General features: G+C 43.7%; 2 protein-coding genes across 3 annotated transcripts in view; one reads left to right on the forward strand and one right to left on the reverse strand.

Annotated features, from left to right (window-relative positions):
- The first annotated feature begins 4,177 nt into the window (after window positions 1–4,177).
- Tectb (tectorin beta) lies at window positions 4,178–17,312 on the forward strand. Of its 2 annotated transcripts, XM_026389208.2 has the most exons (10): window positions 4,178–4,253; window positions 4,875–5,065; window positions 6,224–6,366; window positions 6,471–6,543; window positions 12,005–12,108; window positions 12,241–12,324; window positions 13,494–13,656; window positions 15,052–15,124; window positions 16,207–16,239; window positions 17,263–17,312. In XM_026389208.2, exons 1-10 carry the CDS (start codon window positions 4,178–4,180, stop codon window positions 17,310–17,312), a joined length of 990 nt encoding a protein of 329 aa, XP_026244993.1. The 2 variants fall into 2 exon arrangements, with proteins under 2 accessions (XP_026244993.1, XP_077655417.1); XM_077799291.1 differs by lacking the exon at window positions 16,207–16,239 and having other exon boundaries at window positions 15,052–15,132; window positions 17,235–17,312.
- Window positions 17,313–22,035: 4,723 nt separating this feature from the next.
- LOC113182981 (guanylate cyclase 2G-like) overlaps window positions 22,036–24,805 on the reverse strand; it is a 64,840-nt gene continuing 62,070 nt past the window's right edge. Inside the window, 4 exon segments of the mRNA XM_077799123.1 lie at window positions 22,036–22,130; window positions 22,891–22,935; window positions 22,938–22,991; window positions 24,207–24,347. Of these exon segments, the coding sequence (XP_077655249.1) occupies window positions 22,036–22,130; window positions 22,891–22,935; window positions 22,938–22,991; window positions 24,207–24,347 (335 nt within the window).

The raw sequence follows: 24,805 nt of genomic DNA on the forward strand, positions 1-24,805 counted from the left end.
GTGAGGGAGAGGGAGGTGGGGCTACTGGCTAAGAATTTGGCTATCTGCAGAGCATCTTTCTTACTTCTCCATTGTGCTTTATGGAGTGTACTTTCTGCCACTTTCTCTGGAGAATTGTTCATTCCTAGGGAGACCTTGAGGCTAGAGCCATTGAAACCTGGATGATTTGCTCATTTGCAAACAGAGCCTCCCACAAAGTGGAAGGAGGGTTAATCTTAATGGAAACAATAGCCCATTTAACAAATCCAACATTTAATGAACCCAAACAGCTTGCCTTAAAAAAAAAAATCAGTTACTAAAGCAGCTTTTAAAACTTTACGAATGCTTATTAGCTTTATTTTTAAAGTCTCATCTATTACCTTAGTGTGAGTTCACTGGTATTCTTGATCATATGACTCACCACCTAGATATAATTTCTGAGCTACAAATGAAAATGTTGATTGGAATTTTGTGACCCTTTTGTGTCTGGACGCTTTCACAAATCATTCAGGAACTTCAAATATTGCAGGTTACCATCTGTTACTTGGTAATGCACAGAACAAAGAAGCAGGACAAACCAGCTCATCTTTTGATGACTCTTCCATAAAAGCCTCTATACTGGGTTCTTTCAAAGTCCTAGAATTGATAAGAACTTCTGATCAGTTTTACGTATATGTTTTTGAAGAAATAACCATGGTCTCAGCTGGAGACTTTGTTTTTGGATCCTATTTTCCAGTGGCGCCCCTCTTCCTCCATCTTCATCTCAGGAAGGGAGAGGAGTGTTGGAAAACAGAAAGGGGACTGAGTGGGGCATCAGACTGGTGGGTAATTACCAGAAAAAAAATAGAAGCCTCCTGTCTTTTATCAGAGCAAGTATCAAATACTGTTGGGCCCAAGTACACTTTGTCCCATCCTCTTTCTTATGCAAATTAAACATCTAGAGACCAGCCTCCACAAAAGTTGAATCCACTTCCCCAACTTCATTCAGCTTGTCCTTGAAAGGAGTATCATGTACCTGATTGTTAGCTGGACCTACCCTCCAAGAAATTGTAGGAGAGATCGTTTTGTCTCAGGCTCTTATCATTATTGGGCTTCTCTAGAAATCAAAAGCACCTGCTCTTTTGTTAGAGTGGGCTTCTAAAGGGACAACTATTACCATTAGAAAACACCCAGATTCATACGGGAACACTATTGATATGTACGCCCAGCCTGAGGATGCCGACCTTAGAGGAAACGCTCTGTAACAGTGAGTCTGCATTGCTTACTGTGCACCAGGCACCGTGCTAAGCAATCCCTGTGACTTATTCCATTCTGTCCTTGTAAGAGCCATAAGAGATGGGAAGCCCCATTTTACAGATTTGGAAACTAATGGCTTGGAAAGTTCAAGTTTCTTGCCCAAGATCACAGAACTGGAAATGTAACAAACCCAAGACCTCTAATCCTAGTACCTGTGTTTATATTGACAAGTTCTGATAAACCATGATAATCCAGCACTGATGGCAATAGTGTGTGCTCTCCACTCCCAATAGGCTCCCCTTTTTGGATTTTCTAAGTAGAACTCAGCATAGAAACAAAAGACTTTCCTGGTGCCTTACCTTGATGGAAGAAAAGAAAGTATGTCTATGTTAACAATGTTAACAAATGTCCCACTTGTTAATATTCTGAGTAACATTGCATCATGGGCATGATCATATCTTCCAAAAGAGGAACTTTAGGCTCACAGAACCTAAGTCGTCTGCTTGAGGATCCACAGTGAGGGAGTGGATTCTGGGCAGATGACAGAGTGCCATGGCTCAGCCTCACCCTGCAGCATCTTCCAGCATGCAGCAGACATTTCCACTAGAGACAGGAAAGGCAGTAATTTCCACTGCCACCCTCTAAGTTACATGAACTCTCACCTTCCAGGCTGGAGATGTTACCAATGACCTACCTGCCTGGGTCAAGGTTGGTTGAAAAGGAGTACACTTTTGAAGTTGGAATGAGAACAAGGATCCCAAACCCCACTGAAGAGCAATACTGAATTGTCAGTGACCAATGATGGTTTAATGTCAAAATAGTCCAATCTGTGCACCAGGGCTGTTCTAGGCCTCCAAGACCTGGCTTAGCCTATTCGTTCCTTCCTCCATTGAGCACTCCCAACCTCTCTCTTTACCTCCTCCCATCCCACTTTCCCGGGGCAGGCTCCTGTGAAAACTCCTGTCACTCTCTGTACTGCCCTCCCCCTAGTTTCTCAGGGAAAGAATCAATTTCTGAGCTGCCTGTGACTTTCAGGGCCTCGTCCAGTACCTAGTGTACCACAGAGGCTCAATAAATGTTTAATAAAAGGGAGGGGAGACAACACAGAGAGTTAGTGCTATGCCCAAGAAGTGAGTCCTTTTTCTGCTCAGTAATGAACTATGCAGAACGGTATAAACTGTTGTTGATGTTTCCAGGCTTCAGTAAACCTAATCCTACTGTTAAAAAAAATTCTTTTTAATATATTCTCTCCTCCACCTCCCTTTTCAGCCCATATTTTTTTAAAAGCCACAAAGCACATCACATATGTATCATGCAAAGTAGATAGGTCTCACATTGTATCAATCCCAAGTCTGCAATGGGCCACTTTGTGGCAGATCTAAGGAAAAGAAATGCAATTCATGTGACAAATACATATTATCAAAAGCTATTAAATATCTTTTCATATAAACCTGTTTATTTATCTTGTACCTTACAATTTACAAGCGGCTTGATCTCATGGCTCTCTTAGTCTATAAGGTTAGTCCAGGATTATAGCATCCATTATATAGAAAAGGAAACTGAGTCTGGCTTGCCATATGGCTATTAATTCTTTGACACCATTATTATAAGACATACCATTGATTTAACAATATGTTCTGAAGACATAAGCTATCTCTACAGCATTATATAGGCATATTGCTTATAAGATACAGCCCAGTGGTTTTGAAGCATGTAATTATGTGTGTCCCCAGTAATATATTTGGAGACTTCATAGGAGAGCATCCTTCCTGTTATTTTCAATGGCATCTTGTTGGGGACTAAGGACTCAATTAAGGAGAACCTTTCTTTCTAAGTTCCTCCTTTCAATGTCATTGCTCTGGCTTGGAAGCCTGGAGGGTGTAATTTAAAGCTGTACTTCAAGATAAAATTCTAGACATCAGAGTTCATTTTTTTTAAATACTAGAGAAAAACAACCTTTAAAATGTTCATATTAATACAGCCTAATCTTGTACCTGATTTATGGCACAGGACAGATATTCAATAGTCAAATAGAAAAAAATAAAGAAGGTGGAGGCCTCCAAGACCTGGCTTAGCCTATTCGTTCCTGAGTGGGCTGAAAAGGGAGGTGGAGGAGGGAATATATTAAAAAGAATTTTTTTAAACAGTAGGATTAGGTTTACTGAAGCCTGGAAACATCAACAACAGTTTATACAGGTAATACAGCCTTACCTGTCAAATGTAATAATGCTGGACTTGAGTCTTCTTAAAAAAGTTTAATTCACCTATCTATAAAAATAAGAAAGCAAGAAATAAAACAAAGAAAGGAAGATGTAAAAGAAATAAAATTGACACCTAGAACTGCGTAGAGAGAGTTTGCCTCCATTAGAGTTATTTTTTTGTACTAGGAGAAAAATCAACTTTTTATTCTAGCCCTAGTTGAAATGGTTAAGAAAAAAAAGTTTCTGATTCTATGCAGTAAAAGAAATTAGGCTCAAGTGGTAACTGAGCTTCCCATTGGATTATTGTGCAAGGTTCCTTTATTCCCACCACAGTGGATAATGTGTGCTCATTGTGATTTATCTGCAGCCGGTTTCTTTTACACCCTCGGGCTATATAAACTGGAACTAGGACTGGGGCTGGAGGTTTGGGGAGCACTGGGAGGCAGCATCCACAGTCCAGAGAGAATGAGACAGTTGGGAACATGAGCAACCTCCTGTGTCATTGACGATCCCAGTGGTATGAGCCTCACTTTATGCTTTTCTGTGCTGACAAGGGAAGATGATCAGGAACTGGGGAAAGCATCGTTGACCTCCTGTGAACAGTTCCTCCAACAATGTGTGGGCTGCTTTATTCTTACCCTTGATTTTAACTATTTGCTCGTGTTTCTGACCTAGAACAATCGAGGCCCAAGCTCTGGAAGGACCATAGCCATTTGGTCACTCGGGTTTGGCCATCTGCAAAGGCCAGGTTCTGAGGAGCGATGGTGATGAGGGCCTTTGTCCTGTTGGCCGTCTTTGTAGAAGCCTCCGCGAGATCCTGCACTCCAAATAAAGCAGGTACGCCTCAGAGCCACCCATCCTCCGGGGAAAGGGAAGTTTCCAGAATTTTCCTTTGCAATGATCAGAGTTGAGGGTTGTCTTTGTTTGGCAAATGCAAAGACAAGAGAAAGCATTTAAGCCCCTCAGGGCCAGCAGACTGTCTCCACAGGAAGCGAAAGTGTTGGGTGATCTGACTTTTCTAACATTGGAGAATGCTCTCCAACTTCTTTTTTTTTTTTTTATTTTCCTATTTGACTATTGACTATCTGTCCTGTGCCATAAATCAACGTTTTACAATATTTTGCATGAAATAAACATTTAAAAATTTTAAGGTATGTGCTCGTTTTCACAGCTATATGTGTGTATGTGTGTGTGTATTCTAATCTGTGATTTCACATAGTCCTTTTAAAATAAAAGTTTAAAAATGAACCAATTTAAAATATACTAATACAGTATAGTTATTAAATAAACTCTAAAAGTAGAAATTTAGTGAAATTTTGGGGAAAATGCTGTCTTTTAAAGAATAGCAGGGAAGATATTTTTGACCACAGGCTCTGCGTGTTCTGGGGTGATTGGGATCTTTAAAGTAGGTGGTTACCATGACCCAGTCTGACTCAGGCCATGTGCATGTTCTTCCAGATGTCATCCTTGTGTTTTGTTATCCCAAAACCATCATCACCAAAATCCCTGAGTGTCCCTATGGATGGGAAGTGCACCAGCTGGCCCTTGGGGGACTGTGTTACAATGGAGTCCATGAAGGTGGTTACTACCAATTTGTCATCCCAGATTTATCACCTAAAAACAAGTCCTATTGTGGAACCCAGTCTGAGGTAAGGCTAAGCCACATTGTGCTTAAGATTAGGCAACTAGCCTGAGAATGACTTGGCTTTATTCTCCTGATTTATTGCTGGCATGCACAAGGCCCCCTTTATGGTTTTGTTGTTTTTCTTTTTGAGACAGGATCTCACTAAGTTGCTTAGGACCTTGATAAGTTGCTGAGGCTGGCCTTGAACTTGTGATCCTCCTTCCTCAGCCTCCCAAGTTGCTGGATTACAAGGCACCCCTCTATGCATAGAGCAAAGTACATTTCCCACTTCTGACTCACTTCAAATTCTTAGCTTATGCTCCCAAGCCTCTGTCCTTCTTGGTTGGACAGGCAGAGGAATGGACCATCCTTTCTCCAAGAATTGGAAGTGATAAGGAAATGCATTTGGAAGAGTATTTTAAAGGAGTGAACAGAATACAGCACAATCTTCAACTGGGCCATATGAAGTACCTAAGACAGGGAACCATGGAATTAATAGCAGACATTCTCTTGCCAAGTTTCCTTGTATGACAGAGGAGAAATCTGATACCTCCATAAAGCCACAGTTCAAGGCCACAGAACCAATAGGGACATAGTCATGAAGGGAGGCTAGGTCTCCCGACCTTCCTGTTGAGGTTCAGCTGCCTTGACCAAAAGATGATTATCCATCTGTGGGTCCCAGCATCTAATATTATGTGATTTTAGAGTCCAACATGCCAGAAGAAAGAATCTCAGAAACCGTGCTTATTGTTAGAAAAAAAGGAAATGCACAGAACGAGACAGTAGTGTTCTAGAAATGGCAGAGGGGAGAAAACATTCACTTATTACCCTTTAATAAGTGAAATGGATAAAAAGTTGATGCTGGGAAGTAGGCATTCTTGAGCAGCTTCTTTTTGGTTGGAAGCCCAATGGGTTTATGGATTTTTTTTTAAAGCATACAACATCAACCTAGATTATTCTAAACCATTTTAGTTGAAGGCACTCAAGAACTCTTTACAAAATTCTTTACGAAAATTACCAGGTCACACACAGACAGGAAGGGGAAGTTCTATCATCCATGCCAAACACTGCTGTCCCCACATTGGGCTTTTTTTCCGGAGCCATCTTCATCCGCATTTCCCAGAACTCTCACCCTTACCCTGGGGGCCCAGGGCCACCCTAACTGCCTTCTCCCTTTTTCCAGTACAAGCCCCCCATCTACCACTTCTACAGCCACATCGTTTCTAACGACAGCACGGTGGTCATCAAGAACCAGCCGGTGAACTACTCTTTCTCGTGCACCTACCACTCCACCTACTTGGTGAACCAGGCTGCCTTTGACCAGAGGTAGGCTGCTCTTCGGAGAGGGGGGGCTGCTGCCTGGGAGTGTGCTGCAGCCCTAGCAACCAGGCGTGTTTCAGTCCTTATGCAAAATTCTCTCCCCTTTTCAGAGTGGCCACTGTTCATGTGAAGAACGGGAGCATGGGCACTTTTGAAAGCCAATTGTCTCTCAACTTCTACACTGTAAGTCCAGGTTCCCTTTCCTGCCCTGTGGCCTTTCCAGGAGACCATGGGACACTTGCTCAGGATTCACTCTGCCCAGGCTCTAGGCAAAGCTCCATTGAGAACTCAAGTTGAGACATATGCTGTGGTTTAGTTTCCAACCTCTTTAAAGAGTAAATGTAGCAGAAAGTCAGACTCCGTAGAAGGAATAGAAGAGCTAAACGGTGCCACAAAGGTAAGGCCAACCTTCCCACCTCACAGGTGAGAAGCTTGAGGCAATGTCAGAAGACGGTAAAGCAGTCCATATCCGACTCTTAATCGAGATGGGTTTCCATTATAGCCTACTCCAGAGATCTATTTATATTTAAAATCTAGCTCTTTTTAAAGCATTTGGCATACAGCATTGAATTTCCTCACAGAGCTGAGGAGAAGAGTTAGGGCTGTCCTCTGCTTCCTAGCTTTCAGTTCATGAGTTCCCTCGTTACCTGACTCGGGTCTGCAGCCTATATTGACATTGAAGTTAAAGGCACACTTTGGTAACCCTCAAAATAAAGGGCCCCAAGAAATTAAACATGCCATGGCCACCAGCTCAGCTGCCCTCCTGCTTAGAAGGGGTGACTTCTGGTGAGACAAATGCACACAGAGGAGACACTGGCCAGCTGACTACAGGAAGACGCAGGCAGACACAGAACCTTGACCTAGAACATAGAGCTGGAAGACGTCCTCAGAGGACAACACGTCCGACCCCTTTATTTCACAAAAGGAAAGTTCTCCTGCCTGGAATTCCATTAACTTTGAACTCCTAGAACTCACTGTACCTGCTTCCTAGAAGGCTCTTAATCGTGCCAAACTCAGCAGCGAGAATCAGAAGAATCTTAAATAACCCAGTCCCTTGTACAGGTGAGGATCTGAAGCCCAGAAGAGAAGGACATGATTTGCCCAAGGTCACCTGGGTACTTTGGAGGAGCCCAGTCTACAGCTGTGGTTTCAGTGGACTCCCCGTGAAGGGGCTTGAAGCTGAAGTGTAAGGGCCCCTCCCTACACGGGGTCCTTGTCAAGCCCTGTGTCTAATTTTGGATTCAATTTTTTGAGTCTTTTTATTAAAGAGGACTCTCCAAACGGGGTAAGCTTCAAGGTCCCCTAAAACCTAGATTTGCCCCTGGCCACACACCACTAGTGGTTACATCCTGAGAATCAGAAATCCCTGCCATGCCTTAGCCCTGTCATTAGGGGCATAAATAAAGTGTGGGCCACCAGGGTGATAAAAGGATGAGGAAATCCTGCAGGACTGATGAAGGCTGTCCAGAGAAGAAATAGGCTTCCACGTATTGACAACAGTCTCAGGGGACGTCCTAATGACAGGTTGTCATTACTATTGAGTCCCTGTCCGGAAGTGAATAATTGTTATTTTCACCAGATAAAATTATAGATATGATTCAATGAAGGTTTTACAACAGTTGGTAATAGAGAGACACCAGGGTTTTTGAAAAGGTCACCCACTATCAGTCATGTTAAGCCGAGATTCAGACAAAAATATCAAACCATTGAACTAGAAGGAGCTTACTCCTTTAAAAAATTTTTATGAGGGCTGGGGATGTGGCTCAAGTGGTAGCGCGCTCGCCTGGCATGCGTGCGGCCCGGGTTCCATCCTCAGCACCACATACAAACAAAGATGTTGTGTCTGCCGAAAAACTAAAAAATAAATATTAAAATTCTCTCTCTCTCTCTTAAAAAAAATTTAAAAAAATTTATGAGGCATGTTCTCAGCATCAGCCAGACAGACCATTCTCTGATCCCTCCCTGTTCAGGAGGGATATAGAAATGAGGCTAAGGCCTCCCCAGGGCCCAGCAAGACCTGTGCAGGACAGACCTCAGCAAAGAGAGGGTTCTGCCATCCAGAGACTTTTGTATTAATGAATATTCCCACTGTGGACTTGGTTTCCTATGCCTGGCCTGTGTGCTTTTATTTTCTTCTCTCTCTCTCTCTCTTTTCTCCCTCTTTGAGAGCGTTCTTGTGTGTTTCTGAAGCAACAAGTGTTCCTTGCATATATTTCCATCAAATTACCAGAAGCTGAGCTGTGCCCCAGATAGCACAATGGAACTGGCGCACTGCTAATTGCTTAGGATTCCGAGAACTTCAAATGCTGGATTCCAAAAGCACTAGTTCTACTCAGTATGCTTCCTCTCTCTTTCCTCTCCATCCCCCTTCCACGCACTTTTGCCAAGAACCCATAGTTGGTATTCCCAGCGGAAAGTTATTTGGACTCCTAATCCAACATGAAGGAAGTTGGTTTACAGAAGTAGTCTAGTACTATGGTTAAGAAAATGGACCGTGCCATCAGAACACTGGTATGAAGCCTGGTTCCACTGTTTACTAGTTTTGTGACCTTGGGCAAGTTAGTTAACCTCTCGGTGCCTCTATCTCTGCATTTATAAAGTAGGGATATAATAACACTTAGCCCTTAGGTTTATTATGATAATTAAATGAAATAATGTTTAGGAAGGAAGCACTTAATATAGTGCCTGGCACTAGGTAACTGCCCAAGAAAATAGCCATTCTCATGATTGCAGACTTTGAACCTACTTAACCTGGAATCTCTGAGGGTTCCTATTATTGTGACCTCTATGGCATTGAATATCAATATCAGTAGTATGGGAATGGGTTGACTTTTATTCAATCAAAGCAGTAATTCTTAGTTAGACAAAGAGAAATGAAAAAGCTCTAAATAAATACAAGCAACAGAAGCTAAAAATCACGATTCCCAGAGTCAGAACAAATCTCGAAAGCAATCAACCTTGACCTCCCACCCAAAGTTCAGAACACTTCTGCAAGATTGGTGAGGGATGGCTTCTCTGCCTCTCTCAAAGATAATGGCAATTGGGTCTTCTCATTTTAATTCAGCATTTGAAAACTGATACACAGAACTCTTGCCCATTTGTTCTCTCTCCTGAATAATACCATGTAATTATTTTGTGTCCTTCAAATATCTTTCATCTTCCTCAAGCTAAACATCTTCTCACTATAGTTCATTCACCATCTCCTCTGAGTATGGTTCCATTGGTCAATGCTGCTATTAAAAAGTAGAGCCCAGACCGCTGGGCATGGTGGCATGTAATCCCAGAGGCTCGGGAGGCAGAGAGTGTAGAATCACAAATTCAAAGCCAGCCTCAGCAAATTAGTGAGGCCTTAACAATTTAGACAGATTCTGTCTCAAAATAAAAAAAAATCAAAAAATGGGCTGGGAATGTAGCTCAGGGGTTAAGTGCCCTTGGGTTCAATCCCAGGTACCAAAAAGAAAAGAAAAAAGTGGACCTTGTCAGACTAATGTGGGGCCAGGTGAGTCAGGGGTGACCTTCTAATTTCTGGAGGACTCTATGAACATGTCTTAGGATCTAACTTTGGAACGCTTTTCTTGTACTTTTCTTGTATTTCATGTTGAGCTCGTGAGTGGAAGAAATGCCTAGATTTTCCCATGTGAACTGCTGTTATATCAGGCGCACCTAATCTTGTACAGTTAGCTGGTTGTGATTCGGCCCTAGGGTCAGGGGAAGAGACTGTATGGTGTGGTTTTTCAAGGTGTTCTTCCATTCTGTTGGATGGATGAGCAGTTCATGCAGCATTTCTATGTTTTTAGGGATGCCAAAACAAAGTCCTGTGTTGTAGGGTGAAGATATCTGGAACAGGTCCCTAATTTTCATGTTATAAAGAAAGAAAGGACTAGATTAGCAACTATATTGTGGTTCCTGGGTCAGTTACCATCAGTTACCACCTTTGCAAATGTGTTCTTAAAATATGGTCAACCTCAGGCAGTAACACGGGTCATAAAAAGCCACTGTAAATCTGCCATGTTAAGCGGATGAATCATTTATGACTAAGAACATTCTAATTTAAGTTTTGCAACCACTGAAATGGTGCAGGGACCTGACAAATGGAAGAGAAACCATTGACTTCTAGGTGAAAGATTCTAGGAGGCCTCGGCTGGATCTGCAATCAGTAAAACAACATAAGAGGTCTTCAAAGATGAAAGATTCTGAGTCTTAACATAAAAGTCCCTGTGTGTTTGACCCCAAGGGGGTAAAATTTCATTTTGACTAGATATCCTTGCTGAATGTGAGTTCTGCCTACTACTGCCTACAGATTGCAGTTCTGCAAAGCTCCAAGCCCATGAAACTCAATCTTTTAAATAGTACCCTGGTATGTACTTTGTGTTTCTGTTCCATAACGGCCCAAGTTAGTGGATGGAAGCTAAAGTTACCCCAGGATTCTTGTTCTTCCATCCAGTGATTTCGTCTCTGGCAACTAAATCCAGAGTGTTGTGCCAGGTTGTTAGTAGAGTTAAATGAGTCCAAGACTCAGAGAACGGAGAGGTCACCCTCCTTTGGGTAAGTCAACTGGAAATACTGCTGTTATTCCTAATAACACACCCAGAGCTGCCTAAGAAGATGCCGGGTATAGACCACACAACTGGGCTGCTGATCCGAACCTGCTGCCTCTGAGCTCAGGTCATAGTGGTGATTCCTGTCTGCACTCAGAGCTGAGGCCCCGGTCTCCTCCATCCTCCCCTGTAGTCTCCCTAATCTCCCCCGCCCCTGAGCCTCTCTCCACCCTCCGCCTTCACCCCTGACCTGCTCAGGGCATCTGCCTCGCTGGCCTCTTTGCAGCCACACCTTTGCCCCAGGGCCTTTTTCCCTAATTGAAGCATTCTTCCCTAGATGGCTGCATGGCCCCCTTCCCTGAAGTCTTGCTCAAATATCTCCTCTTCAGTGAAGACTCCCCACAGTATTTAAAATTGCAACCTGCCCTTCCATATGTTCTCAATCTACCTTACCCTAATCTACCATTTTTATAGTTTTTTTACATAACATACTATGTTCTTTTCCAACATACTATACAATTGACTTACTGTCTCTCTCTGCTAGAATATCAGACAGATCTTGACTTTGTTTACCAATATTTCTCACCATACAAAATATCCTGACATAGAAACCATCCAAATCTGTAGATCACTCCCTGACACATAGTAGATAGTTATGCATCTTCTTGTTGTTGTTAATTGCACTGGGAATCAGATCATAAAGTTTCTAACTCAGGCTGAAATCTGCCCAGGCAAGAAGGTAAGCAAGGGTAGAGAGGGGCTGTATGTGTTCGATCTCTCTGGTCTTTGGGTGATTCATCAAACACAGCACCTTAATATCTCTGGATTCGATTTGTTTCCATCAGTTAAATTTTGTTGGCATAGATGAGATGTACAGCGTGTGCCTCTCCATGACCAGCAAATCTAGAATATGGGATGTCCTCACTCCTACTAAGATGGCCCCAGCATCGTAGCTGGGGCAGCTTCTGTGCTATGCTATGTGGTCTCCTGTGCTTGTTCTTTGGGGTTGATTCCCATCCCCATCCCATTCCAATTCATCTGCTCCTGCCAGACCCAGCTTCTCAGTCTGAGAGGTCATAATGCCTGATGTCAATTTCCTTCCCAAGAATGCCAAGTTCTCTACCAAGAAAGAAGCGCCCTTTGTCCTGGAGACATCTGAGATTGGTTCAGATCTGTTTGCAGGAGTAGAAGCCAAAGGATTAAGTATTAGGTAAGTACATTTCTTTAGACTTATATTCCTAAGTATAAAGGGGGAAAAGCTAGCCCAGAGACTTTCCAAACACCAAATATTTCTAAGCCTAAGACTGTAGCTCCAAGTGGTACCATTTTGCTTTCTTTCCAGGTTTAAAGTGGTCCTGAACAGTTGCTGGGCCACACCCTCTGCTGACTTCATGTATCCCTTGCAGTGGCAACTGATCAACAAGGGGTAGGTTCCATTGTCTAGGGTCAGGGCTGATGGTGGGGCCAGGAGTATCCCAGCCTGCTTTGCTCTGGCTTGGGATAGCTTGGGAAGATACTTTTAGTTCACATTGGTATCTTTTGGAGGAAACCCTAGTTTTCAAGAGCTCTCGGAGGGATTAGAGCAGATCCATTATCAGGGACACTCCTGGGCACATGAGCACAAGTGAAACAGCACCGTGGAGTGATGGTGTAAAAGCTCCCAGTGGACTTCCACCAACAAGAGGTAGCTGTCACTGAGGGGCAAGTGGCATCTAGACTTGCTCACTGTCCGCCCTCTCGGTTCCCCTTCCACAAAGCTCTACTTACTCTTTTTTCCACTGGCTTACGCTTGAGCTGTAAAGAGCTATTTTAAGGTCTCACATCTTGAGTTCATACAAGGATCTCGGGTTTACTGACCAAATGATCCTGCAAGAATCTCATTTCATAACTTGGAAAATGCCCACAGCTCTGTTGCTACTCAGAAGCCACCACCAACAGAACCAGCTCTGACCCTTGGTCTAGATACGAAGGTACAACATTCACCCCTTGGAGGTGACGTCCTTTAGGTCCTGCCTCTACTCCAATAACGACACAATTAGATGCTACCCTTCTAGTCATTTTTTTTCCTGTGCTTATATTTTTAAAAATGACCACATATTTACAAAGGTAACTTTATAATATAAGTTAAAAAGTGGAACATAAATTCAAATTTCCAATGACAAAATCTCATCAGAGACACAGAGACATATGCCTTGAGTTTAGATGTCTGTGGTGACACAGGGAACTGCTGCTCCCAGTGCCCTGGTCATTATCTTGGGGTGTTTTACTCTGGGGGGGTCTGCCACATCCCAGTCCTCGGGAGGACTTTATCTCTTGGGCATTTCATTTCTTTAGGACAAGGGTGTGACCCACCAGGTGAATGGCTTCTCCTAAGCCACTCCCCTCTATTGTACCTAGCCTATAGAATGGGGACAATCCAACCCATCTCATAGGCCCTCAGCTTGATCTCATTAACTGTGAAGATCAAGTGAGGTGCTGCCTATCACAGTGCTTTGAAAGGACAAAGCGCTGCACACACTGTGTGTAACTTTGTCCAGAGCCCCTGCTGGAGCTCCCTGAGGTGACATTTGGTCTTCTTTCCCCCATGTGCATCAGCTGCCCCACCGATGAAACGGTCCTCGTGCACGAGAATGGGAAGGATCACAGGGCCACCTTCCAGTTCAATGCCTTCCGGTTCCAGAACATCCCCAAACTCTCCAAGGTTTGGTTGCACTGTGAGACATTCATCTGTGACAGCGAGAAGCTCTCCTGCCCAGTGGTAAGCCGCCCTCTTGGGAAGGAGAATGTTACATGGGGGTGGGGTCCTGGGGGAGCTGGGTTTGAACTGGGAAGTCATAACTGGCCAGGAGGATATGTGCAGAGGGCTCTCTGGGGAAATGGGCCCAGAGTAGGGTGGAAGCTCCAGGCCCGTCCACCTGCCTCCGACAACCTACCCAGACTGGTGAGTGTCACTTAAGCCCCTGGGCCTAGTTTTCTCATCTAAGTAGTGATGGCCTGTCCCCTTTTAGAGACCATGTAAGGCACTGACAGACATGGAAATGCTTTGGAAAAGCTGAAGTACAAGGGAAATTCAAGGTCTGCACAAAATTCAAAAGGCAGGGGTGTTTTAGACTCAGTGGGGCAGTCTTCAGACACATGCTGCAGAAATTCTGGGGGAGGGCTGATGGGACCGGCCATCTGTGCATTCAGGCCATCAGGTGAGCCTGATGCTCACCTTGCTTCAGAATACCGTCTTATAGACTTAAAGTGCTGAATCCTAAACTGTTGGCCTCTCTGGTCTACGTGGACTAGAGGTCTCAGAGTTTCCAAAGAGGCTGCCTGTCTTTAATGTCTAGGGAACTGAAAAAATAAGGCTATGATCTTTGCAACATCTATAATCCCAGCAGCTTGGGAGACTGAGGCAGGAGGATCACAAGTTCAAAGCCAGCCTTAGCAAAAGCTAGGCGCCAAGCAACTCAATGAGACTCTCCGTCTCTAAATAAAACACAAAAGGCTGGGAATGTGGCTCAGTGGTTTAGTGCCCCTGAGTTCAATCCCCGATAATCCCCCCTTCACACCCTGTGAAAGAAAGAAAGAAAGAAAGAAAGAAAGAAAGAAAGAAAGAAAGAAAGAAAGAAAGAAAGAAAGAAAGAAAGAAAGGAAGGAAGGAAGAAAGAAAGAAAGGCTATGATCTCTAGTTGCATTGATTCATTTGGATAGAAGATGGTCATCCATGAGCACAGATAGTGAAAGGGAAAGGAGCCAGAGGGTGTGCGACTGGGGAAAGGCTGACAGAAACATTTTACAATTGATCAGAGGCTGAGTATTGACACCACATTAAACAAGAACATGTTTTGCAAGTGTCCTCAGTCACTATGATTAGAATAACTAAGTAAAAGACTCACTTTTTATCAAAAGATGTGGGTCCATTCCTCCCACGTGTGGTAGAAAGGACCAAGCAGGATTTCTTCCAACTTGAATTCTTAATTTACTGAAGCTTTCCTCCTGGGTTCTCAGAATTATTTAAAACAAATAGATAAATATAAGCCAACTAGTAAGAGTTGACTGGAGAATTTTTACTCCATCCAGTTTGTGACTTTCTTTTTTTCTTTCTTTTTCTAATTCCCTCTTCTTTCCCTTCCTTTGTTCTCATCCTTCCTCTCGGGGTCATCAGACCTGTGACAAACGGAAGCGCCTGCTCCGGGACCAGACCGGGGGCGTGCTGGTGGTGGAGCTGTCCCTGCGGAGTAAGCGTGTTTCCCACTGGCTGGGCGCACTCTGGGCTGTGCCCACAGGCACAGCCGGTTTGAGCATTTTGACTGAATTGCCAAACCAGGTGTGCCTGTAGACACAGCTCTCACCTGCTCCTCCAGTCTTCCAGTGGGGGGAGGGAGGGGAATCCAAGAAGCTGAGGTTTGCTGAGTACCTTGAAAAGTTCTATGGATGGCTCAAATCCAAAATGACCCCAAGGAATCAGAAAATGCTGAGCTTCTGACTAGAACATGCAGAGAACAATAATAATAGGAAAGAGAATGTTCTCTAGGCATGTCAGGTGCCAGTCAATGAGCCTCTATTGAGCTCCTAGCACTGGAGTTTTAGAAATAAACAGAACCAACCAGGAACTTTCCATCTAGCAAGGAGCAAGACCCCTGTGGAGGGGCAGGGGTGCCAGGAGGTATCCAGCAAGGGATTTAGCTCAGTCCAGGGCTTGTGAAAGACCTCTGTTGAAAATCGGAATGATGAACTGAGGGTAGTGTGACCTGGGGTGAGCAAGATGCTTGGGGAGACTGGGCACCATAGCAGCCATACTTGAGAGTCTAGCCAAGCCGAGGCTTCCTCCTGATTATGTGTGGTCTGCAAACCAAAAAAAAAAAAGAATTTAACATTTTCATATGGTTCCAAAAATGATCAAAAGAAGAACAACATTTCATGACCTATAAACATTAGTTGACATTCAAATTTCAGTATTTATAAACAAGGTTTTATTAGACTGGGGAGACACTTGTTCACTGAAGTGGTACTGTGGGCTGTTGCATTGATGCTTTGACCATGTGGATTAGTGGTCATAGAGACTGGCCCACAAAGCCGAAAATATTTACTCTCTGGTCCTTCCTGAAAAGTTCACCAGCCCCTGCCTCAGAAAGCCTGGGGAAAAAATGGTGTGAGACAAAGCCTTTGTGAGCTTCAGCATAGACCTTGCCCTAAAAGCAAGAGGGGGCTCAGGGTTTAAAGGGGACAGGGATACCGGGTTTATGATTCAGAAACAGTTCTGAGTTGTCTGCCCATGGTCTTTTCTTAAACCTGCGTTCTCTCTCTTCACTCACTCCAGGCAGGGGATCATGGAGGCTCGGTAGCTTCTCAGGTAAGGAAAAGAGGCACTTCCGGGATGCCACGGGCAATGCCCACTTTTGTAAAGCAGATGGATGTTTCAGAAGAAGTTTAACTTTGGCCCCAGCAAAAACGTTTAGAGTTGAAAATTACATGGGGCAGAAGCGGGCAGAGGTTAAGGGGTCTTTTTCCCACCAGCCGCTGAGATAGGAAGGGATGAATGAGCTGGGTATCAGCAGGACTGGAACCCATTTCCCCAAGTCTCAACAAAGTCATCACCAGGTGACTTTGCTTGGATTCCTTCATTTGGAGAACACAGTTTTTAATGATCTGTTCTTTCAACAAATATTTGAGTCCCTGTGACATCTCTGCCCCTCATTACTTGAGTGACCTTGGCAATGACCTGACCCCTCCATACCTTTTCCTCTGTGGAATTGGGCTAATCACTGTCCCTATCGTACCTGGTGTTGTATGGATTATTTAATGACAGCTAAGGGCATCAGACAACTCAGTGAACATGATAAGACCCTCGCCCTTCCTAATATGTGTGGAGTACATTGGGGTTGGGGGCACGTGATCCAAAGAGCAGGCAGGGAAGCCCTAGGAGGAAGAACCCTTTCAGCTATGAGCCAAGATCTCCCTGGAATGATGAGGAGGAGGTAATTGCAAGGAGATCATTTAGTAATCAACTTGCAGATGTCGACTTCACTCTTAGGGTCACAGGAAAATCCTGTAAATCAACTTTTTAGACTCCAATCCTAGATTCTCGTATTTAGAGAAAGTTCTGTGGCCAAGGTCCTACAAGGAAATGCTCCATCACGTAGGATGGAAGTTCAGGTCCTCAACCTAGGTTCAGCCGCCAGGTTCTTTGTACCGACAACAGCGAGCTGTGGAATCCCCAGGAGAGGAACAGAAATGACTTTGTATAAAACGTTGGAGTTTTATGCAAACCTACTTAAGACCCCTGAGCTGGGCCGTCCTGGGGTTAGAGCGGGGTGAGCTGCTCCTGCCCTCAGGCCTCTGTCTCAGAGCCCTCCCCGCCTGCTCTGGTTCACAGATGTTGTGCGCCACCTCGTCGTGATGCTGGGGATCTGCGCCCTGTTGTAGGAGTCAGCCTGGAGCTGCAGCTCCGCCCTCAGGTCGTCCTCAGCGATGACAAACTCGTTTTTTTGTGCTGCCAAAAAGAGCAAACAGAAGACTACATTGTCGGGGAGCAGAGACCAGCGCTTTGCCAAATATGTGTTCCAATGATTTTTGTGAATTCCGTGATCCATCTTCTTTGGTGCCCCACTTCCTCTGGTTCCTTCAGTGGCCCTTAGATCCCGCCAGTCCCTCCCCTGCCGCTGGGGAGGAGTCTTCTCAGACTCCAGTCAAGGGTGCAGCGCCCTCCTCCTTTGAAAGCTATTTTAATTCTGAGAGACTGGCACACCCACCAAGTGCAGCCGAGCACTTTGAAGACCATGTAGTGCCTAACCACAAAGTCAATGCTAAATAGAGAACGCACAGGAGTAGCCAACTTCCCCGAAGGGGCTCTGTCATTGAGACTGGGCAGTTCTACCCAAGGACCAGAGCTGAGCCCGCAGGCAGGGAGTTGCAATCTTTCAAATAACCATGTAGGAATCAGAGTGGAATACCAGAGTTTTGCTAATAGGAAGGAAATGGATCCTTAAACGTTCTTGTACTAACCTAACTAGTTTTTACTATAGGTTTTATTAAATATATATAAACATTAGACAGGTATAAACTCCTTGTTTTTGTAGCTGATATATACTTTAACATCAAAAGAAAATTAGAAATTTGATAGAAAAAAACTCCAAAAGGCATAGGACAACCCCTCCCCCCCCCCCCACACACACAGGTTTTCTGTACTTGGTGACAACCTGATTTCCCATATACCTTGTGACATCCATGTCCTCAATATCTTTCTTCACTGGCTCTAAGAAATCTTCATGTGTACAGAATGGACTGATTTCACTTAGTCTTTACTTAAGATGTTCAAATCCATATACTTTTGTTTTTGTCTCATCAACTTAGGATCATCAGAATAGAACCCACAAAAAAATCAGAAATGCAAATGCAAATATGGCCAATGAAATCACGTGGAAATCTCATAATGGAGCCACCTCAGTGATCCAGAGAATGCCAGTATCCATGATTTACTTTGGTCACCAAAATAAAAACTGAATGTACCAACCCCGGTAGAGAACTAATAGGATAAGCCTGAGCTGTTAGTTCTTAATCACAAACATTTAATTAGCAGGCTTACAATTTGAAAACACACACCTGTTTGTCTCTCCGTTTTTAATGTATTTGAGAACTTTTGAGATTTGCAGTTTGATGGTTCTTGTACAATTTGGGCGAACTCAGAAATTAAACTACTCATCAGATCTCTCCAGAGTTGAAGTATATGTTTGGTTAGCAATAGGCTAGAGTAAAATGACTCAAGTTCAAACTTGGTCTCAAAGCTGATGTGCCAGACAGCCTGGGATCTTTTCCTTCTGTAAATTCAGAGTATTTTGTAGTCAAGAAGGACAGAAGACATATTTTTATGGGTTCTAGTAAATAGCATATAACAATAACTTAAATAGCATACTCATAGCCAGATTCATATTCTTTGATGTCAGAGTAAAACAATGCTTTAGTTTGGTTTTATTTTATCATTATGTTTTATGATCATGTATCTCTACCTGGTGCTATGGAATAAATGAAATGCCTTAAGATAAATAACCTATCACTACAGTTTGCAGTGTTGATATATCATGTTGAAAGCCAATTCCTCAACCTTCCCAGGAGTTTCTACAGCCAAGCGCTCCTTAGACTCATGTATATACCACAGACTTTCAATTGCTCTCTCCCACATTTACACCTGAAACACTTTACTACTTCGTTTTCTGTGCAAGGAGGTGAAGCCATTTCACATAACTAACATTTTGGTGAAGATGATTCTCTGGTCATCCCTGTCCATGAAGCACTAATCTCTCTTGCCAATCAACTGGATGTGTTTTGACTAAAGTTAACTCCCTGATGCTGTCTCATAACTTTCGGTTGAGGGATTAGCAGAAGGTACTCTCAAAACAATCTCTCATAAATTCTCATTAGTGCTAAACATCAAACACATCAAGAGGGAGAAAAGTATATTCTTAGGTATCATTGATTGGCATAGAAAAAACACTGCAGATAGCTTTTAGGTAACTGAGCTTATCAGAACTCCTAGTTATGATCCATAAACATTCTCTCCCCCCCCCACACACACACTGTGTGTGTATGTGCATGTATATGTGTGCACATATGTGTGTCTAGGGGTGTCTGTATGTACATGTGTGTATGCATGTTTTGTGTGTATGTATATGTTTGGCTACCCAATGTTTACAACATTCAAAGAAGAGGCAAAACTAACAACATTTTTATTATATATGAATATAACTTCTATAAGCACATAGGTTAGGGCTAGAAGGAAATAAACACACACATCCTTCAAACAAATACAAAGAGGATAATAATGGAAACTTACCCTATCCAACCCCCATCCCTATATCTGAATATCATTTTCAAATGCCCTTTTATGTAACACTACTGAATTGCTTGATCCCTTCACTTCAGTTCATAGCTCTATTGATCCTTAAAATTCTACTACTATTATTTATGTCTCTTTGTCCCAACTAAACTACAAGCAAAGGATCAAGGAAATTTTCATATTCTCCTGTGCCCACCTCAGCATGGTAGCCAGAATAGAGTAAGTACTTCATAAATGTTTCTTGAGGGAATGAAATGTTCATATGGAAAGAAGGATGGATGGATAGACAGATGAATGGACAGACAAATGGGTGGATAAGGACTGGCCCCCTCTCCAAGAGGAGGCCTCATAGCAGAGGTTGACTTTTATGGTTGAATGAGTGTTTGGTGTCCAGAAGCCATGATCCTATCAAGAAAGAGACATGGAATATGAGAAGATCCATTCTAGTCCACTGTCTCCATGCTGCCATAGAAGGTGAAGAGCTCCCTCACATAAACACTCTCTTCCTTCCTCCTTCTAACGCTGTCACTCCTTGATGCAGAGGGCCTTGGGGGAGGAGCAGAGTCGATTACAATTAAGACAGAATTGCATTATGGAAATGAAATCCATGAGGGTCGTGGAACTCAGTTGCCTGCCTCTGGGAAGAAGCTAAATACCACAGATGGGAATGTTTAGGAGCTTAAAAAAAAAAAAAAAAAAAAAAAAGGCTTATTTGGGAAAGTGCTTTCCTTGGATCTGATTTTGTGTCCCACTTCCTAAAGAAAGACAAGAATCCCACCAAATCTTTTGTAAAAAGGTCCTCAGTAAGTCCAAAGATAGTTTATTTCTTAACACAGAACTCCAAAATATCTCCACAAATGCTGAAGGCCATTGCCAAGTAGGAATGACGCATCGAAATTTCCTTGCCAGCGTACCCCATGTTAAATGGACTTGCCTTGGAAATTTGCTGTGACTTTGCATGTGTGTTTGAGAAAGGTGACCCTGCTCAAGGACCAGGGTGGATCCAGGTTTAGGGAGTATCCTGCAGGTTTAAGGAAGTATCTCGCTCCTTGGGTTTAGGGCGTTCCCGGTTTAAGACAATCTGGGTTTAGGGAAGTTCCAGGTTTAAGGTTATTGCTGCTGGGAATAGGGCGTTCCTGCTACCTGAGTTCCCGTTGAGTTCTCATGGAGAGAAAGTATTTGGGACGTGAATTGTGTGGGCAGAACTTGGATTTTCCCAGAACGTGTTTGTGTAGAGGCCGGTGTGAGTTCGGGAATAAAGAATTGGTGTTTGAATCTACAAGGTGTGTGGTGGCTCGTGATTCTTGTGCCCAGCCAAGACTGCGGCACACAAAGGCAGCCCAGAGGTCTAGCCAGAACAAAAATGTAACTGGTCTCAATGGTTCTCACTTCTTCAGTCACAGGGAGCTCAGCTGGAAAGGACTTAAACACAGTAATTCATTCAGATTGCTCTGCCACATTCAGGGGCCACCATTCAGAAGCTATGTGGATGTGCAAGAGTTGAAGAAAAAAGCACTGGGATTGCATTAGTGGGTCAGTAAATCTACCAAATAAGACAACCAGAACCCTGACTGTCCTTTATGTGGAAAGGAAAATAGACATTGCAGGAATGGATGGATTCATCTCTGCTGAAAATTTTTTTCTCAATTAAACTTTTCATAAATGAATGAAAAGTTCCACTTAAAATTCAAGGCTTGTCTGCAAGAGGTTTTGCTCAGTGGACAGGAAAAACATTAAGCAACAAACTGAGGGACAGGACATTACCTGTGTGAGCATGGGGCTTAGAGGAAGTGAGGATCAGGACCAGGTCTCCCTGCACGACGATGGGCCTGTCTTCTTGTCATAGCTTCATCCCTGCTGGGTTTCTGGGGCTGCTCACACTGCAGAGCTTCTGCCCTGGACAGTCTGAGGGTCTTCTGGTTTGGGGTCCTGTCTCCAGGCAAAATGATTAGCTGATAAAGTTATTCACTAAAGTTTAGGAGCAGTCAAAGAGGGAAGGAGATGGGGCTATGGCCCAGGCCTCACCCTCTCCCTACCCTCTCCCAGAATGAAATGGATTTACTGCAAATTCACAAATTAATGGACTGGAAATCTCTGGCATCTAGAACAAGTTCACTGGCAGTTCCCATGAAATGAGTTCACAATGCCCACCTTCATCCTCTGGACCAGGAGGCTAGCTGGATAGCGCCCCCTAGTGGGACACTGACTCAATACCCGGGAACTGCACCTCTGCAATGGGATATTGGGGGCAACCTGCAGAGGGTCCCCAGGGACTTTCCTGTGACTCCACAAACATCTTGAAAGAAAACACTCACCTCACAAGATCTCTGGAACTTGAGCCTCTTGCTCAGTAAACCCGGGGAGTGGACTGGCGAAGCCTTCTTGGCCTTTCAACGAAAAAGTCGTTTGTTCTCTTTTGCCCCCGTGGGAGGCAGAGAAGCAGCTGGAGAAGGACAAGGAGGGGCTGCCTGGGAACCAGCAAACCAGGAGCCAAGACCACCCCTCCTTGCTGCTTGTTCTGGCTCTCCAAACGCCCAGCGTCATCATGGCTGCCCTCTACTTCCATGTGTGTACCTCCCAGCTGTCCTGAGAACTCCTAAGGAGGAGCACCTGCTCCCTCCCCACCCGCAGCCCAGAAAAGGGCCATCCTGAAGGAAGGATGAGAATGTGTCATGGTGCACTTCATGATAGAGAGAGGCCAGGAAGAGGGAGAAGGCAGAGGAAAAAGAAAGAGCCTTTATACATGTAGAGAGATGAGGTCAAACCATTTGACTTCTGTCCCCTCTGCCCAGCCACTTCAGAGTCAGGTAAAGGGACACAGAGGAAGTGTGGACCTTGTGATTTCCAGGCTTATGTTGGCTGTTGCTGTGTGTGGAAGATTGCACTGGACTGTTCAGGGGAAGCTGAGAGCCCATTTGTGCAGGGAGAGTGTAAGCGTCCTAGAAGCCTTGGTCTACGTGAGAGCAAAGCTGACTGCTGTCAGACATTCTGTGTTCAACTATTTGAGGGAACTGCATAGACCTTACTGAAGGAAGAAGATCCTACAGTTCTAAGAGTCTCCAGAGAGATCTAAGAGTGCTCCTGCACCACTAGACAGACATTTATTCGTTCTGCCACACTCTTCAACAGCTCCATCAGGAATTCAAATTGGGAAGGTGAGACGCAGTTGGCCTGGCCTTACCTTGACTGGAATGGTGCTTCTCTTTTGCAGATTGCACCGCCTATTGCCAGCAAGGCATCTGCAGTGCTCTGAGCAACATGGATCCATAGAGCTGCCATAAAGTCAACCATTGCCTAGTTAGCACCTTGTCAGTGGATTGTCAGTGGGGTGGAGCTGCTTTGAAGAGGGGACCATACTACTTGAAATATTTGAGCCCCAGTAACCACAATAAACAAAGCACAAATCCTGTCTAAAGTATGAGACACTTGGCCTGGGAGCCCTAACTAGCCAGGCATTGATGGGACACTCTTGGATGCTGCTCAAACTTTAGCACATTCATCTTAGAAGCCAAAGGAAGACCTAGCTCAGTATTCAAATTGGCAAGAGCCATGGTTAGAGGTTCAATGGGCTCCTCAGACTCTCTAGGATGAGCTGGGACATATTTCCAAAAATGCTGCTAGAACCAGGTTTAGAGACTAAATAAACAGACACCTTCCAAACTTTTTCTTTACCATCAAAGAGAAATGTTTAAATCTGCATTTGAGACTTGGTTTATTAACTTAGACAATCAGAGGGGAAAATATTTGCACATGTACATGCATGTGTGTATATATGTGTGTTTTTATATTGTGGAAAATCTATAAATTCAAAACAATGTTAACCTAAACTCTTTGACACTAAAATCACTAAGTAATTCTTTTTTTTTTTAATATCTCAACTGGTAAGTGGCATGCATGTGTCTATTAACAGTCAATGCAATAAAATTACTATCTAGCAAAAGAATCCTTTGTTCCCTGGAATTCCCCATCATTAATTTCTTCTGCACCACTAAGAACATACATCAGGTATTGGCAAAATCTCACCCATAGACCATATCTGGCCCACCATTTGTGTTTGCAAATGAAATTTTAATGAAACTTGGCTATGCTCATTTGCTCACATATTTGTACTACTACTTTTGAGATCCAATAGCAGAATTAAATATTTTGAGCCTATAAAGTGAAAAACATTTACTGTCTGGCCCTGTTCATCAAAAGTTTTCCAACTCCTACACTTCATTTAAATGGCTTTATTATATGTCCATCTAAAATGGTAAGACTTGGAGGGGCGCCATGTGAGTCTACATAGCTCCAGCCAGAACACAGTAACAAAACTCTGTTTATACAGCTCACGATCAGTGTTGTTTGAGTGGATAATGACCTTCTCCTCCTGATGGAAAATAGGAGACAAAATGCAAATGCGTCTTCTAAAAATACCCTCTGGTTAACGATAGGGGATGGGAGGGATAGCCATATTGTGTTCACAGAGTGCTATACATGATACCCACGCAAACCACTACTTTCCATTCTGGATGCCGTGTTCACGGTGTCTCCAAACAGACAGTATCCGGTCATGGTGAATTCCCCCCACACTAGCCACCACATCATCTGCAGGGGGGACTGCCAATGGGCTGGACCCCTGAGTATATCTCAGGTCAACAAGAACAATCACAAACATCCACTGAGTGCCCTCCGGCACAGAGCTTGGCAATACCTCTTAGAGTTTACAAGGGGGAAACCACAGAAGCCACAAATTTCTGACCACACTGTTCATGCACTAGAGATGTCAATAAAACCTGCACCGTACAAACACAGGAGTGATCGATTCTGATTAGAGATTGGGTTTCATTTAGTTCAGACTTGAAAGATAAGGACAAGGATGCCAGCTATATAATTTTAGGGTCCCAACACAAAATAAAAAACATGGGACCCTTTGTTCAAAGAGTATGAAGAATTTTCAGAGATAGAAGAATATTAAACCTAGTAGGGATCACATTCCCATGAGTTTGACCCAAATGGAACACATCAAAGGGCACTTGATACAGACACAAGGAGAAAAAGCTAGCCTGGGGTTCCTGTCCTGGTTTTTGTTCTCTTTAAGTTTGAC

Source organism: Urocitellus parryii, chromosome 5 (assembly GCF_045843805.1).
Source record: "Urocitellus parryii isolate mUroPar1 chromosome 5, mUroPar1.hap1, whole genome shotgun sequence".
Classification (NCBI taxonomy): Eukaryota; Metazoa; Chordata; class Mammalia; order Rodentia; family Sciuridae; genus Urocitellus; species Urocitellus parryii.

Coding starts and splice junctions, on each gene's coding strand:
- Tectb (XM_077799291.1), top strand. CDS start 4,178: ATGGTGATGAGGGCCTTTGTCCTGTTGGCCGTCTTTGTAGAAGCCTCC. Junction 6,367..6,470: donor CAGGCTGCCTTTGACCAGAG/GTAGGCTGCTCT, acceptor TCCCCTTTTCAG/AGTGGCCACTGTTCATGTGA. Junction 15,133..17,234: donor TGTCCCTGCGGAGTAAGCGT/GTTTCCCACTGG, acceptor CCTCTGTCTCAG/AGCCCTCCCCGCCTGCTCTG.